This window comes from Herpailurus yagouaroundi, unplaced genomic scaffold (assembly GCF_014898765.1).
Source record: "Herpailurus yagouaroundi ecotype Mexico unplaced genomic scaffold, PumYag 28, whole genome shotgun sequence".
Lineage (NCBI taxonomy): Eukaryota > Metazoa > Chordata > Mammalia > Carnivora > Felidae > Herpailurus > Herpailurus yagouaroundi.
Genome location: NW_024412376.1, coordinates 135,739,066 through 135,756,907, shown reverse-complemented (window position 1 = coordinate 135,756,907; position 17,842 = coordinate 135,739,066). Strand labels below are relative to the sequence as shown.

General features: G+C 38.5%; 1 protein-coding gene across 2 annotated transcripts in view; it reads right to left on the bottom strand.

Annotated features, from left to right (window-relative positions):
• The window catches only part of RFC1 (replication factor C subunit 1), an 88,179-nt gene that overhangs the window by 8,217 nt on the left and 62,120 nt on the right, over positions 1 to 17,842 (bottom strand). For both annotated transcript variants that reach the window (XR_005793513.1, XM_040485555.1), the window contains exons 10-21: positions 15,536 to 15,643; positions 13,522 to 13,701; positions 12,248 to 12,352; positions 9,457 to 9,856; positions 7,779 to 7,888; positions 5,776 to 5,890; positions 4,139 to 4,230; positions 3,797 to 3,934; positions 3,561 to 3,656; positions 3,338 to 3,436; positions 1,843 to 1,997; positions 1,616 to 1,733 (exon numbers count right to left, since the gene is read on the bottom strand). Coding sequence is in view for 1 of the 2 variants with exons in the window: in XM_040485555.1 (XP_040341489.1) it covers positions 1,616 to 1,733; positions 1,843 to 1,997; positions 3,338 to 3,436; positions 3,561 to 3,656; positions 3,797 to 3,934; positions 4,139 to 4,230; positions 5,776 to 5,890; positions 7,779 to 7,888; positions 9,457 to 9,856; positions 12,248 to 12,352; positions 13,522 to 13,701; positions 15,536 to 15,643 (1,716 nt within the window). In the remaining variant the exon portion in view is untranslated. The remainder of the gene's footprint in view (positions 1 to 1,615; positions 1,734 to 1,842; positions 1,998 to 3,337; positions 3,437 to 3,560; positions 3,657 to 3,796; positions 3,935 to 4,138; positions 4,231 to 5,775; positions 5,891 to 7,778; positions 7,889 to 9,456; positions 9,857 to 12,247; positions 12,353 to 13,521; positions 13,702 to 15,535; positions 15,644 to 17,842) is intronic.

Here is a 17,842-nt window from a genome sequence, read left to right as displayed (position 1 = left end):
CCACTGATCCCAACATACCAGTTACTTCATTGTGTCAATGTCACAGGAAAGACTTTAAGAGGAATAGGATTACCTTTAACATAAACTACTGATAGCACAGGTGGATCAAGACATGGAAAACTGAATAGAGTATCAAGTAAATTGAGAAAAGATTTTTAAAACGGTATCCTTGAATATCTTCTAGATCCAGGGCTCATACTTTTTAAAGTTGGAATTATACATAAATCTTGTATCCTGCTTTATTCCAGTAATAGTCTCTCATAAGCATTTTTTCATATTAAACAATCTTTATAAATAATTTTAAGGACTACATAATGTTCCATCAAGAGTATTTACCATAATTAATCATTCTCCTATTGCCAGACATGGAGATTTTCTCCAATTTCTTACGCTATCAAAACTAATATAATATTTTTGTACATTAAGCTTTTCCTATGTTTCAAATTATTTCTTTAGGATAAAATCTTGAAGGTACAATTATTAGTTTAAAAAATGAACACTTTGGGGCACCCGGGTGGCTCAGTCAGTTAAGGGTCTGACTCTTGATTTTGGCTCAGGTCATGAACTCACAGTTCATGAGATGGAGTCTGGAGTCAGGCTTCACACTATTAGGGTGGATTTTCCCTCCCTCTGCCCGCCCCACCTCTCTTTCTACTTCTCCCTCTGCTCATGCTCTCTCAAAATAAATGAACCTTTAAAAAAATGAACACTTTTAAAACATAAGAGAAGGGATTCTTTATATCCAGAATGAATATTGTTTTATTACTGTTTTCAGATAATGTGTAGGTTGAATTAGGACAAGAGTAAGCCTTCTGGAAGTCCCTTGATTATTATCACTCAGGCCAATAATACAGTACAAATATGCAAAGCTCAAGAACAAATAACACTCTTAATTATGACAGTCTGCAAAATTCTGTTTTGAGTAGAAGCTACCAACCCAGATAACGTACTGAATATAAAACTGCCTCTTGAGCAATGATGAAGAAAATCAGAATTCACATATCAGAGGCCCCTGGGTGGCTCAGTCAGTTGAGCGTCCAACTTCAGCTCAGGTCATGATCTCATGGTTCATGAGTTTGAGCCCTGCATCTGGCTCACTGCTGTCAGTGCAGAGCCCACTTCAGCTTCTCTGTCCCCCTCTGTCTCTGCCCCTCCCCCACCTGCACTCTCTCAAAAATAAACAAACGTTAAAAAAAAAAAAAAGAATTCACATATCAGAAAAGTGGCTGCTGACCTGCTCTGGCTATCCTACTTTAAGTAGGAGCTACTTAGCAACCATCTGGGAGAGCCAAGAATGACAAAAAAGAAATGGGATTCTTAGGGTAAAACAGAGCAAGTAACACTTTTGACTAACATCTTATTAATAACCAGAATCCAATGTTCCTATTTCTACAGGTCCATTTACATAAAAACATTTTGAAACACTGAAAAATAGGGCAATTTTTAAGAAATAGACAATAGTGACCACAGAGTGTTTTAATCTCTAACAGACTGTATTTTTGCCATAAGAGCCATAATGTTTATCTGGTATTTCAAATAGCTACAAGAGCTAAAAGCTATTTTATTCTCTTTAACTAAAGCAGAGTCTGCATTTTAAGGACAGCCCTATGCTTACCTGCGTGGGCAGAAGACTCCAGTTTTGCTTACTCCGGATCTGACGGTCCACGAGGTCACCATCACATATGCTATCTGCTGCTCTGCTTAAAAGCATCAAGTGCTTTTTCATGTCACCCCTGCAGAAATAAACCAGTCTGGATTACAGCACTGTCCATACCTCAGACCCCTCTCTCCCAGGTATCTGGAGGATACAAATTCTACCCCTCACTAGCTCTGAACACTCACCCTGCAGCTACAGGCTTCACATGTACGTAGTTCTCCTGGACAAAGAGGGGTGCTATTGAATAATCATGAAAAAAGAGATCTGACTTGTCCATAAGCGACATATGAGCAGTCTCCTCTCCAGCTGCAAACACTTTCCGGGCAACATCAAATGGGCCCTAAAAAAAGGGAGGGACACACCTAGCAAAATGGCCAATGTCTAAAATACTGACAACATTAAATGCCGGCAAAGATGTGGAGCAACAGGAACTCTCATTTACTGCTGGTAGGGGTGCAAAATGGTGCAGTCACGTGTAAGACAGACTGGCAATCTTTCTGCAACAGTGAATATACTCTTAGTATACCATCCAGCACTTTTGCTCCTTGGTATTCACCCAAATGAATTAAAAACATACTACACAAAAAAACCTGCATGGATCTTTACATCAGCTTTATTCATAACTAAAAATTTGGAGGCAATCCAGATGTCTTTCAGTAAGTGAATAAACTGTGACACATACAGACACTGGAATACTGGAATATTATTCAGCACAAAAATAAGGCCATGAAAAGATATGGAGAAACCTTAAATGCATGTTACTAATTCAAAGAAGCCAATCTGATAAGATTATATACTGTATGATTCCAACTATATGACATTCTGAAAATGATGAAACTACAGAGACAATAACAAGATTAGTGGCTGTCAGGGGTTCGGGGAAAGGATGATGAACAGGCAGAGTATAGAGTATTTTTACGACAGTGACAGTATTCTGTGTGATACTACAATGGTGGATACAAGCTATGATACATTTGTCAAAAGCCATGGAATGTACATCAAAAGTGAAAGAACCCTAATGTAAACTATGGACTTTGGGTAATAATGATGTACCAGCACATGTTCAGCTGTAACAAAGGTACCACTCTGGTGGGGCACATTGCCAGTGGGAGAGGTGGTATGAGCCTGAGGGCAGGGGATATAAGGGAAGTCTCTGTACCGTGCGCTAAATTTTGCTATGAACCGTTTAAAACTGCTCCTAAAAAAGTTTATTGATGAAAAAAAAAGAGGGAGAGAGGGGGTTAAAAACACTGCTTAATCATTGCTCTAGCTGTAATAATAAATTCTGACTACTGACTACATGAAATAGAATAATTGATACAGACTTCTAGTTTCAGAGAGGGTATTAAATTATAAACCATTTGAAACAATTATTCTAAACAGTTCCAAAACTTCAAAACATGAAATCTATACATAAGGGACCCTGAAAAGGCCATTTTATAACTACTGAAGCATGAGTATAATTTAAAACTTCCATTTCTCATAATTTACAATATATACTAGCAGCCCTTGAGGAAAAATTCATCTGAATTGGAAACATTTTAGCTGTCTTTCTTATTGTAAATATCAATAGATTCTATAGGTGTGTCAAGGAACTATAATAACTATTAAGTTAATATAAGCAGCAGAAGAAATGCTTTAGCATGAGAAAAGTACTTAAGAAATGGAAACTTATCTTACCAGTTTGATATCCTTTTTCGCTCTATGAGAATCAGCCTTGGCCTGGTCATAGGTTAGTGCCTTACTTCGTGCACACCACATACTCAGATTGTGTAAAACCTAAAAGAAATCAGAAATAAGACATGGTCAAAGTGAGAAAATAATGCTACTCCTCCTCCCTGAAAAGTTGAAGGCATTAATTCAAAAGAATCAGCAACTGTTACATAATATATATTTAATTTACCTGTCTGATATCTTGATTGGCTCCCAAAATTATTTCATTCATAGCTGGAGGGGGGATCTTTAAACCCTCTTTAAATGCAATAGACATCATAGCACCCTGAAATTTACAAAGGGGAATCTTAAATGATTTTAACTCATATAATCAAACATTTTTTAAGTATTTATCAGGTATTTTTAAAAACTGACCAAAAAATAAGAAGGATAGTGTGATGGGGGAAAAAATTCCCATCATCGTACCTTAATCTGTTCAACTCGAGGTCTTTGAAAACGAAGATCAAAACAATAATGAACCAAAGAACGAATCTTGGGATGATTTCTATCATTGCACATACAAATAATGGGAATTTTTGTATGTTTTATCAAACCAATTAATTCCTGAAAGGCAAATTTACAACATAAAATAATTATTTAAAAAAACAAAATACTATACACAATGTATATATTTTAGGTTTTGAAAACCTCCTTGGCACCACACTTTAATTATCACAGCACAATTAGTTCTTTAAATATTAAAAAAAAAAACAAAAAACTAAAAATCAACAGTAAAATCAAACTGCAAAAATACATGGTTTTCATTACCTGAATTCCTCCCCTGTCCTCATTGCCTGCCATGCCATCTACTTCATCCATGATGACAGCATGTTTCATGCTTACTGAATGGGCACCTCCACCTGACCCATGTTGAGAAGCAATGAAATGGGACAAAAAAATAGTAATTGTTCAAATGCTGCTGCTTTATAAAAACCACGTAAAACATTTCAAACTGGTAATATAGGTCCATGGTACAAAATGCAAGAGGCACAAGCATATGCAAATGAAAAGAAATTCTCCCTCTACCTTTGCCCGCTAGGGTGTCCCTATATATATTAAAAACATGTGTGCATAAAAATAAACATCTTGGTTTTATCATTCAATATGTTGTAGTGATCTGTTTCTTATCTGTAGATACAGAACACCTCTTTTTTTTTTAAGTTTACTTATTTCAAGAGAGAAAGCATGTACACGTACCAGCGGGGCAGGGGCAGAGAGAGACAGAGAGAGAGAGAGAGAGAGAGAGAAGAAAGAGAGAATCCCTAGCAGACCCACACTTAGCACAAAGCCTGAAGGGGGCTCGATCTCATGACTGCGAGATCACAAACTGAGAAAATTATCAAGTCAGATGCTCAACTGACTGAGCGACCCAGGGGCCCCCTAGAACACCTTATTTTTTAAGGCTGTTTAATAATATCCTACTTTACACATGTATCATAATTAATTGCTATCTATTGATAAAATATGAACATGCTTCCAACCTTTTGCTATTATAAATCATACTAAATGATATTCTCACATATCATTTTGTACATACACATATATATACATATATATACATATACGTATGTATGTATGTGTATATATATATATATATATATATAAAACACAACTGCTAAATTCCAAGAATTAGAAATTCTAGGCTAAAGGGTCTGTGTAATACAACTTTCAGAAATACTGCCACACTACTCTCCAGAGTAGTACATATTAACACTCCCACCAGCCATGTAGAAGAGTGATGTTTCCTAAGCAAATCCTTTTTAATAATGATTTTCTACCAATGAAAGTACCAAGAATTCAGGTGACCATGCAATATCCACCACTGGTTCTAAATATGCACTATTTAGACTGTAATTTGAGCATCTTATTTTTCTCATAAACTCTGGCCATACCAGACCACCAACTACAGCCTGAAACACAGTGGCACCTTCACAGTTTCTTCTCCTCTGCTATTATCTTTGCCTATATGACCTCTTCCACCACAAAGGATCCTCTCTCATCCTTCAAGGCCTGTCAAACAAGTGTCACCCTTATCCTGGTAGCTCTCCTCAATGCCCCAAACAGAATCACTTCTGCGTCTACAGGACTCTATCTATTACCTCACTCGTCACACTGTATTACAGTTATTTATTTACTCTTTCTTCACAAGATTCACCTGTGAATCCTCTAAAAATTATGTGCAAAATGCGCAAGCAAGTCCATACATGTATTTTAATACATTCTCAGAAACCTCTAAAACCTGGGGGAATATAAGAGAAACTGTTGTCCTATAGAAGTTCCACCATTAGCCCCAGGAGTTAAGCAGGGTGCCTGGCACACAGTTATGTTCAATACTGGTTACTAAACATTGAAATGAACTTGTTTTCCTTACATAACCAAAGAAAACAGTTCAAATACCCACATACTTGAATAAAAGCCCGTGATGCTGGTATTATTCAGTGATTCAGCAATAATCTCCTTCAAACTGTTCTTACTCCGAGTGTCACTTGCATTCAGTTCCACGTAGCTATATCCTAATTCCTAATCAAAATATGGAAACTGTTACTATCACAATGCAAATTATTAACCCTTCCCCCCCAAAAAAACAAGGCAATGAATGAAGAGGATAGAAAAATGACATAAGGAACCATGGCTAAAAAAGATGAAGACAATGAGATTATAACATGCCTCACAATACTGAGATTATATATATAATACATATATATACATATACACACACATACATACACATACGCACCACACATATACAAAATACACTTCAGCTGATAAATCACTAATCTAGAAGAAGCATTATTACTAGGTTTGCTTCTTCAAATCCTATAAAGAATTAAATATACCCATCCCAAGATTTTATAGTATCAGATACAGAATCAATCTTGACTCTTCAAGATAAAGTTAAAGCATTCGTTATCAAACCAAAATCATTATAAGATACCAAAAATCATTCTTGACTCTTCAAGATAAAGTTAAAGCATTCGTTATCAAACCATTCCAATATAAAATCTTTCCAAGCTGTGAAAAATCAAGTTATTCTGACTCATTTCCCAAAACTGATTCTACTGATAAGCATTATGATATGCTTTAATTCAATTCCCCTCCAAAATAATATAATAATAAGGGAGAAAAGAGTCATGCTCACAATTGTAAGACTAGGAAAAAAATTTTTGGTTTTTTTTTTTAATGTTTATAATAGAATAGAAAATATGTACTTGTTGGGGCGCCTGGGTGGCGCAGTCGGTTAAGCGTCCGACTTCAGCCAGGTCACGATCTCGCGGTTCGTGAGTTCGAGCCCCGCGTCAGGCTCTGGGCTGATGGCTCGGAGCCTGGAGCCTGTTTCCGATTCTGTGTGTCCCTCTCTCTCTGCCCCTCCCCCGTTCATGCTCTGTTTCTCTCTGTCCCCAAAAAAATAAATAAACGTTGAAAAAAAAATTTAAAAAAAAAAAAAAAGAAAATATGTACTTGTTATACCAGCTAAATATTTATGATCTGGTCCATAAAACAAGGACACAACAAAACCACCAGCTTATAGGATAAGGGTTGGGAAATGCAGTAATAAATTTAAAACAAGTTTACTATCCCTCATTTTATCATTCTGATACCACTTCACGTATGACCTCACACCATTCTGATACAGGAACTATGGTTTGCTCTAGTGTCTCCTCATCTCACTGTCTAGATCTGGCGGCCACACAGGGAGAAGCAAAGGCAGGCTCCCACAGCAGTGAAGGATCAGACTAGCTGGGTTCATACTGTGGCACCAGCCTCCACTGTAAGCCCATTTCATTTGTCACATGAGCATGGTAAGAATATACATATTCATACAGAGAATTCTTACAAGAGTAAGTAAAATATCTTTATCCATCAGAGTCTATGAGACCTATTTATATTACCTAAAAAATAATGTACCTAAGGGCTTAGCACATTGCCTGGCACACAGGTAAATATTCCTATTATAATTACCAATATTAAGAAAAAGGATGAAAATGAAAAATATCCCCAGAATCAAAATAAATTCTTTTCCTTTTTTTTTTTTTTTTTAATTTTTAACATTTATTTTTGAGAGAGAAAGAGCACAAGACGGGGAGAGGCAGAGAAAGAGGGAAACACAGAATCCGAAGCAGGCTACAGGTTCTGAGCTGTCAGCACAGAGCCCGACGCAGGGCTCGAACTCCAAACTGTGAGATAATGACCTGAGCTGAAGTCGGACACTTAACCGACTGAGCTACCTAGGTGCCTCCCCAAAGTAAATTCTAAAGGTTTAATTTTGGCAAAATATATACATAGGTTAAAATATATACAGGTTAAAATACATATACCATGGACATGCTAACACCCATGTGTATGTATCTCCTACACATGCTCATTTCTGGGTTAGCTTTCCAACTGCACTCCGGGACAGGACACTCACCTGACAAACCAGAGACGCTGTGGTTGTCTTGCCCACACCTGGAGGGCCAGAGAGCAGTGCCGCTTTGAAACTAGAGCCATCATCTTTGCCAGCAAACTTACCAAACTTTGCTGCCAGGAAAAAAGAAATTCCGGAGAGTTAACTTCTATTAATTACCCAGGAGAAATTCAGGAATGGCAGGAATCATTCCTTGTGCATAAACTTAGCATCAAGAGCAGTCCTCCAGTTTACTTCTAAATTTACAAAATACTTTCTACAAACCATAAACAAGTTTCCAGGCATTTAGTGAAGCTCTACTCCCTACCTCACTTACACCCAAAATAAAACACTAAAACTAATGAACTCTGAAATTCTGATTTGAAACCATAATTTTATGAGTTTCCTTTCCTACAAAAAGCACAGGTCAAGGAGCAGAGTACCTGGGTCCCAATCCAAACTCTAGCTATCTTAAGTCCACTGCTTACCAACTGGGAAAAGTGATTTAATCCCTCTGGGCCTATTCCCTCCTTTGTAAAATGAGGGTAACATTCTTTTTGATCACAAAAAGAATGAACTGAAGATGGTGTGTCTGCAACTATCCTGCACAATTTGACTCTTGAGCATTCTTCTCCCCTTGTCGCACAGGTGCCTGACTCATCAAGAGCGCTCAGTACATACACAATGACTGAGAGAGAGATGGTTACAGGCATGGGAAAAGAGACTATAGTTCACCTGAAGCCTTTTAAGTCTTTTCCAGGCACACAAAGCACTATATCCCCTTTTAAGGTAGATTTTATGTGGTTTCAGAAAGGGAAAAAGAGTCAAATATAACCATGTATCGTTACAATTACATCATCCGACCGTCATAAATAAGCTGACAACAACAGCCAATGTCTAGTGACCACCTGCACACTGATAAGCCAGTCACCACCCTGCAAATTCACCGTGCTGCTCACTAAATTTTGCCTTCTTATTTCTCACACAGTATCCTCCAGGGCTGCAGGTGACGCTCAGAAAAACACTACTAACATTTGTGATCTCAAATCTCAGTTTCAAGAATACCCTAGACATTAAATACAGACCGTGACTGTTCATTTTCCATGACAAATACATGGTGAACAAGTACAGAAACCAGAGCTCAGGCCTACTAAAAGCAAATGTGCTGCTGGGATTTTTAGGCTGCTGACTCCATCAGTGTGCCTCAGCTGTTTAGTTGCACCTTTCTCCCCCAACTCTCCTTAGCACTTTCAATGGCCTCGCTCTCATGAGTCTTCAGAATTGGTCCCTGTGCTCTCTCCCACCCAACACTCCTCCCTCCCTTCACTAGCTAACTCCTCTTTAGTTTCCAACTCTTTGCTTAGCTATCCCTTCTTCCAGGGATGGGAGCACACATCCGCATCCCTGACCACATACCTCCATGCCCCTAGCACCCTATACTTATCCCTGTAACAGTACTTAGCACAAAATATCTTAACTGCTGGTTCACATATGTCTGTGACTGACTGAGCTCCTTGAAGGGGACTGATTTGTTCACAACAGCACCTCTGGGGTCTATTATAGCACCTGGACTCAGAGCAGGCTTTCAATAAACGTTTGCTGAGAGATGAATGAACCAACTAGTATACTTTCTCAAATATGTGCAACTAAGCAATTACATGGTGACAGACACACACAAAAATGAATGAAGCTGTAAAATCACCGCGTTTCTTATCTTCAGATGGACTCTTGTGCCAGTTTTGGAGCCAGCGTAGGAGTTTGTTGGCACAGCTCTGGTCACCTTGCTGTCCGATTATGGTCTTGAGTGAGGTTGGCTTATATTTATCCACCCAGAGCAAATTTTCCACTTTGTTTTCACTGCAGTCATCAGCCAAATTCCTAGCCCGGCTGTCCACATTTGTCTCCTCAGCCACCTGCTCCTCGAAGTCCAGGGATCTCCAAATCGCACTTGTTTCCTTTTTTATTGACTTCATAGAGCTGCCCCTTTTGGGAGTCAGTCTGCTTTTTTTAGATTCTGATTCCTTCTTAGTTGGGCTAATTTTTCTTTTTCCTTGGTCATTTTTTTGGGGTGTTCTTTCCAATTTGCACTTTTCTTTCTTCATCTTAAAAATTGGGAAAGTGAGGAAAAAAGAAACCTGATAAGATATGCATAATATCTATCCTGCTAAATGTACTTTACAGGGCAATCTGGGATATCCAAGTGAGCTACCCAACCTGGGCCTGGTTTTTCACCATGAACCCTGCTGTTGTGGAAATCACCACCTTCCGAACTTTAGCAAAATTAACAACACATACACCAAAAAGCACCCAAGTGCAAATTTTTAAGTGAGAACATATTAGTTTGCAAATAGTAAGTATTCCAAAATCAGTCTGAAATCCAAGGTGAAGGATTAAGAAATTTTTGTACCAGTTTTCTGACCAGTTAAAAGTTAACGCCTCCACAAAAACCTGTACACTAATATTCACAGCAGCCATTTATGTAATTATATATTATATATTAATTAATTATATAATTATGTTATTATTACAGCCAAAAAATAGAAACCCAAAATGGCCAACAACTGATGAATGAATAAATAAAATGTGGTATATCCACACAATGTAATATTAATCACCACAAAAAAGGGAGTAAAGTCTTGACACATGCACTTCAATGCAGCTGAACCTTAAAAACATACTGAGTGAAGACGTCAGAAACAAAAGGCCACAAATTGCATGCTTCCCTTTATATAAAATGTCCAGAATAGGAAAATCCATGGAAACAAAAAATTGAATAGTGGACACGGGGCTTCTTTTTGGAACAATGAAAATGTTCTAAAATTAGATACTGGTCATGGTTGTACAATCTTGTGAGTATACTAAAAATCTGACATACATTTTAAAAGGGTGAATTTTATGATGTGAAGGTCTCAAAAACAAGAAAAGTAGTGCCTCTTTGCCAGTAACTGGATGCTGAAATTAGGAGGTAAACGTTTGAAGAGAAACAGGATATTATCCAAGTATTAAAGTTCTCTCCAAGATATTTTCCAAAGGGAAAAAGTCACTTTACTAGTGGAGATACCTGTCAGAAACCACCTTAACCAAGGTTAACAGCATCAATAATAAGACATATTGACATCTGCATCTAATACGATGCACTGAGAAGGACAAAATATCACTTCTGCAGTATTCCTGCCAAAAAATGCATAACCTCAATCTAATCAAAAGACATCAGAAAACCCAAACTGAGAGACATTCTACAAAACAACTAACTAGAACTCATTAAAAGTCTCAAGGCCACAAAAAGGCAAGGAAAAGGCTGAGGAACTGTCACAGATTGGAGGTGATGAAGACACCCCAACAAAATGCAGTATGGGATCCTAGAATAGAAAAAGGACAATTGAGGGAAAACGTGAAGTCTGAATAACACACGTACTCTTAGTTAACACTATGGTATCACTGTTAATTTCCTGGCTTTGATAACTTCTATGGTTATGTAAGTTGATAACATCAGGGGACACTGGGTGAAGGGCCAATCCAAATCATTTCCCATGACTGTTCTAACTGGAGTAAGTGGGAAGACAACCTCACTACCTGGGTGACAGAGCTGAGGACATTAAACCTGGACTTCTGGTACCTTTGCATCCTATACATGGAAAAGACCTGAACAGAGTGGAAATGAATGAAGATAATACTGGGAGAAGCAGAGAAGAAAACTGAAAGAGTTCTAAAAGCACTGTGGTCTCCAGATCCATAGTTCCGACATCAGACCCAGCCAGCCCGTAATTTAGTTATGTGAGCCAACATGTTTTTCCTTTTTGCTAAAACTAATATGGGCTTCTGTCACAAATGAAAAAGTGCTAATAAGTTCTAAATGAAAATGAACTTAAAGTGCTGATACCTATAACATATCCCTTAATGAACTCTTAAAAGCATTAAACATTTGCACAAAGTCACTGAAAGAATATGGAAAATATGGAAAGTTTAGTTAAGCAGATATGGTTAAGTGCAATACACTGCTCTCACTCTCCTTATATTTCTTTAAGGAAAGGTAAGAGGTGCCTGGGTGGCTCGGACAGTTAAGCATCCTACTCTTGATTTCAGCTCAGGTCATGATCTCATGGTTCATGGGATCAAGCCCCAGTCGGGCTCCATGCTGACAGTGTGGGGCCTGCTTGGGATTCTCTCTCCCCCCTTCTCTCCGCCCCTCCACAGCTCGTGCTGGTGTGCACGGACACTCTCTCTCTCTCTCTCTCTCTCTCAAAATAAATAAACATTCAAAGGGATGGAGGGAGGGAGGGAGGGAGGGAAAGAAGGAGGAAAGGAAATACACCAAAGAAGAGAGCCTAAAGCAGAATCCCTGCTCAGAAGGAAATAAGGTAGGTTCATCTGTGGTAGAGGGCAAAGTTAACCTTTTCGGCAACAGGCCTGTAGCCACTCACAAAATGTCTCTATGAAATAGGAAAATTGTTAAACGAACCAACTTAAATAAATCAAGTTCATTTTATACAAACCTCAGCTTCAACTGCAATTTCATACTTGGACTTCTTGCCTGGCATAGTTCGAATCAGATTCAATAGGCCATCTTCATCAATAATATTTGTCCCCAAAGCTGCTGCCTATTGATTAAAAATACAAATCATTAAAACTGTATCCTAACCATTACTTTCTGTTAAAGAAAAAATGATTCTAGGATCTGCTCATAGGTGAAAAACTACATTTATAAATAAGAAAAACTGGAATATTTTTTAAAAACATATTCATGAAAAAGTACCATGAAAAAGACAAAAAAACAGATACATCCCCTAAGAGTGATAGGTTGGCAATGGCGGTGACGCAGTACCCCTTTTTGGACTGCTTTACCTTTCCTTCTACCTAGGAAGGGCAAAGCCACTAGGGCCTCCCAGGATGGGCTTGTCCAAAGTCTGTTTTTCCCCCAATCTTCCCTATTTAAAAAACTCTGATGTGTCCATCTCCAAGTGATGAATTATGATTGAAGAATCAGAAAAGTCCTCATCCTCCGCAAACTCCCTTATAAGCTAATAATAGCCATGTGACAGCTCTGGCCAATGAGACTTAGAGGGAATTCTACAAGAGGTGCTTAGGGGAAACTCTTATAAGGCCAATCGCAGTTAGGGCAACATCTTGCCACTGCTCCCTTTTTCCTGACTTAAACGTGGACTTGAATGCCTAGAGGTATAGCTTCTTTGCAACACATGGCAACATCGCAAAGACTAAAGCTAACACAGTAAGTAAGGATGACAGAGGTGGAGAAAGGAACTAGTGTAGCTATATCACTGAGCTGCTGGACCATCCCCTGCAAGCACCTACCTCTAGGATTCTTGTTAGGTAAAGAAATGAGCAGCCATTTGTCAAAACCACACTTATCAGGTATAATTCCTTTGAGCTAAATATAATTTTCCCCAACACAGAAAGAGTTTTCAATACACAAAACTTAAGATGGAGTGTACAGTGGCATATATAGGAATATTCAGGACTAAAAGAAAAAGAAAACTGTATTTGCTTCTATCTTTGAAAAAAGATCTAAACTAGAATACTACACTAAGAAAATCAACTACACAGGAACTGTGCCTTTGGAAAACCAAAATCCTGAAGTTGAAGCCAAGAACACTTCTTGGAGAAGAAATAATGTAGGGATGAAATTACTTTTACATTTTTTTTCTTTATTTAACTCTGTGTAGAAAGGGCACTACTACAAATGGTCACAGTGAGAGCCTGCCAATGGAAGCAGGCTATTTGCCTGTGTTGAGAAGACGGCAGTACCCACCTTATCACTCTTGGACTGTCCACTATCACGACCCATGACAAGGTAGTTTGTTTTCTTACTGACATTTCCTGTTACTTTTCCCCCGTAACGCTCAATTAAAGACTTGGCCTCATCTCGTTCAATGGACTCCAGCACTCCTGTGATTACAAATGTAAGGCCTTCCAAGCAATTTTCAGCTCCCTAAAAACCAAAATATTCAAGCAGAGAGGAAATTACATGGTAGCCTTCCAAAGAAATATTTGGCATCAAAACTGCAGGAAGTTGATTTTTCTCATTTGACATCATAAATAATCTCAGCATGAAAAATTTGCAGGAAATTCGCAGCAAATAAGCAGAACCTGAAATTAAATCCTGAGAAACTCTTAGGTAGGCTAGCATTTAATAAACTTACAAAACAAGCCATGAAAAATATACATCCAATACAGTTAGCAAAGCTTATTAAAATTATCCATTCATACTACTCTCATGGTTTCCTAAATATTTAAACCACTAGTTTACTTGCAAAACCTCAAGTAAACAACTAGATGCAATCCACCTATAGAATTTATTATTGTTAAGAAAGGAAAGATTGGATTCTTAAAAGTTAAACAAGTTTGAGCTCCTTCTCTCCTGTTTACTGTACAATAGTAAATCTAACAGCCTGCAATTAACTTAAAGGCAAGATCATATGATCTCTTGATTAGAAAGATAACTTGATATACAAAAGACACTGGCCAAAGAGAACTGGGAGGAGGAGACATTTAGTCTTAACTGGAACTATCTATAGTTAATAGACTTTTTAAATTTTTTGTAATGGTTCAATACAATGATACAACCAAGCAAAATGAAAATTATGTAAATGATTCTAAGTTACTCATTACCTTTTGAATAGAGAATTGAGATCAACATAGACTTAAAACATGCCTAAAAGAAAGATGCTAAACAAAATTCAACGACTACCAAATACAAGTTCAATCCTTCACTATCCTGATGAAGAATCTTTGGAGGGTGGCGGGGGAAGAGCTATGAATCTTCTTGGAGAGAAAAGGTCTGATTAACAACATCTCCAGGTCTCTTCAAGCCCTATCTATAATTCTAGGATTAAAATCATCTTGCGAACACTAAAGTATTTAAATTCTTTTCAATAAATTCAAAATGACCCTAGTGAAGTCCACATGTAAGCCCCTAACCCACACCACAATCACCTATCCTGTGGCTCTGAATATACTATCACTTAGCCAAACTTAGCACTTCTAGCCTCCCAACCAACCTCTTACACTCTAGAACACTTACTGCGGGACCAGCAAGCTGCCCAATATCCTCAACCACTACTCCAATATCCCTCCACCACCTTGCCTTGGCAGAGTCCTCCACTTTGACTAAAGTCCTCTCAAGCAGAGTTTTGCTTAAAGTCTTTCTCATACCACATGCAGGAGGCAAGGTTGACGTCTTCCTCTATCCTCTTACACAACCCACCAGCCCCTGAAAGTTTACCCTCTCCTCTTCTTTATTAGTGGAACTACTAATCCCCATTTGTGATCTGAATCCCCTCCCGTTCTACCTTCTCAGAAATCTCACACTACATTTGATTATCCTTCTCTTTCTGGTATAGGTTCCCTCACTCCCTTTCTGGTGGCTCCATATTATCAGTGAAAAACATTAGTCTTGTGAGTACCATATTCCTCAAAACTCAGCCCCTGTAGATTTATGGGTTACTTAAAGGAAAACTTTTCTAAGTAGTATCAAGCAGTAGTTCATAATGTGAATAAATATACCTAATTCACAATGATGGTGACTAAGGCTTTCCTGTTAATTTTTTTTTTAAGATATTTTTTAAGTAATCTCTACACGTAATGTGGGGCTCAAGCTCCACAACCCTGAGACCAAGAGTCACACGGTCTACCAGCTGAGCCAGCCAGGCGCTCCTCTGTTAATTTTTAATTATCAGTTTTCTGCTGCTGTAAAAATACTGAATACGTGCATGGACCCATGGGCCAGAGGCCCTGACGGAAAGGCATGCCCTCTCAGAACTCACCTTTGGTATTTCTTTGGAGCCCAAAGCTTTGGGACCTTCTCGATTTAAGTAGCTTCGATAAGCTTGATAATTAGTGCGTCTCTTTTCAGAATCTTCAGGACTTATAGACTTCAGGAAGGAGGGGAAAAAAACTGAATAAAGTCATGCAACATTCAGATGAAATAAGTATGTATCCAAAAACATATGTATCAATAAGTACACATTAAGTCACTTCTGTGTTTGGTCCCGAGATGAACATTTTTGGCTACACAGGTACTCCCCACTTAGACACGCCTGGCTTATAAGCATCCCTGCATCAGCTCTTCTTAAACCTTTTGATGCTCTAGAGGAACATACCACGAGTGCAGATTAGGTACACAAGCCAAGTTGCTAGCCCCAAGCAAAGAAACAAAAAAAGATGGACTTTATTTCAAAAATTCACGAGTTTCGAGTTCTTTTCCATCATATAGCCATGCATATTTTAATATAAAAAATAATTTTTCCCCAAGTACACTTCATCACACAAGAAGATATCCCATGTTTATCCTGTAGCTTTGCACACCCCTAAAACAGCCTAAATGGTCCTATACCTCTGAGTTTATGAGCACTACAGGCTGAGCATTGACGGCCTCATAATACCCAGCTGGTTCAAACAACAGGCAAGCTTTACTCCAAAAATTTGACACATTCTATACACCTCCACTCTCCCTTCCAGGTTTAATCTCTCCCATTCTGTTCTCTCAGGAGATCTTACTGTAGGTCTATCTCATAAAATCCTAGGGAAACTTTTCAAACTATATATCCCTAGATATACTCCAAGTTTGGCTTGGGGTATGACTGGGGCATGTGTATTTGGGGGGAAAACATCCTAGATAATTCTGACTTGAGAACCACTTCAAAAATGGTTTCATTGGCACAAAAACAGACACATAGACCAATGGAATAGAATAGAAACCCCAGAACTAGACCCACAAACGTATGGCCAACTCATCTTTGACAAAGCAGGAAAGAACATCCAATGGAAAAAAGACAGTCTCTTTAACAAATGGTGCTGGGAGAACTGGACAGCAACATGCAGAAGGTTGAAACTAGACCACTTTCTCACACCATTCACAAAAATAAACTCAAAATGGATAAAGGACCTGAATGTGAGACAGGAAACCATCAAAACCCTAGAGGAGAAAGCAGGAAAAGACCTCTCTGACCTCAGCCGTAGCAATCTCTTACTCGACACATCCCCAAAGGCAAGGGAATTAAAAGCAAAAGTGAATTACTGGGACCTTATGAAGATAAAAAGCTTCTGCACAGCAAAGGAAACAACCAACAAAACTAAAAGGCAACCAACGGAATGGGAAAAGATATTTGCAAATGACATATCGGACAAAGGGCTAGTATCCAAAATCTATAAAGAGCTCACCAAACTCCACACCCGAAAAGCAAATAACCCAGTGAAGAAATGGGCAGAAAACATGAATAGACACTTCTCTAAAGAAGACATCCGGATGGCCAACAGGCACATGAAAAGATGTTCAGCGTCGCTCCTTATCAGGGAAATACAAATCAAAACCACACTCAGATATCACCTCATGCCAGTCAGAATGGCCAAAATGAACAAATCAGGAGACTATAGATGCTGGAGAGGATGTGGAGAAACGGGAACCCTCTTGCACTGTTGGTGGGAATGCAAATTGGTGCAGCCACTCTGGAAAGCAGTGTGGAGGTTCCTCAGAAAATTAAAAATAGACCTACCCTATGACCCAGCAATAGCACTGCTAGGAATTTATCCAAGGGACACAGGAGTACTGATGCATAGGGGCACTTGTACCCCAATGTTCATAGCAGCACTCTCAACAATAGCCAAATTATGGAAAGAGCCTAAATGTCCATCAACTGATGAATGGATAAAGAAATTGTGGTTTATATACACTATGGAATACTACGTGGCAATGAGAAAAAATGAACTATGGCCTTTTGTAGCAACGTGGATGGAACTGGAGAGTGTGATGCTAAGTGAAATAAGCCATACAGAGAAAGACAGATACCATATGGTTTCACTCTTATGTGGATCCTGAGAAACTTAACAGGAACCCATGGGGGAGGGGAAGGGGAAAAAAAAAAAAAAAAAAATAGGTTAGAGTGGGAGAGAGCCAAAGCATAAGAGACTGTTGAGAACTGAGAGCAAACTGAGGGTTGATGGGGGGTGGGAGGGAGGAGAGGGTGGGTGATGGGTATTGAGGAGGGCACCTTTTGGGATGAGCACTGGGTGTTGTATGGAAACCAATTTGACAATAAATTTCATATATAAATAAAAAAAAAATGGTTTCATGC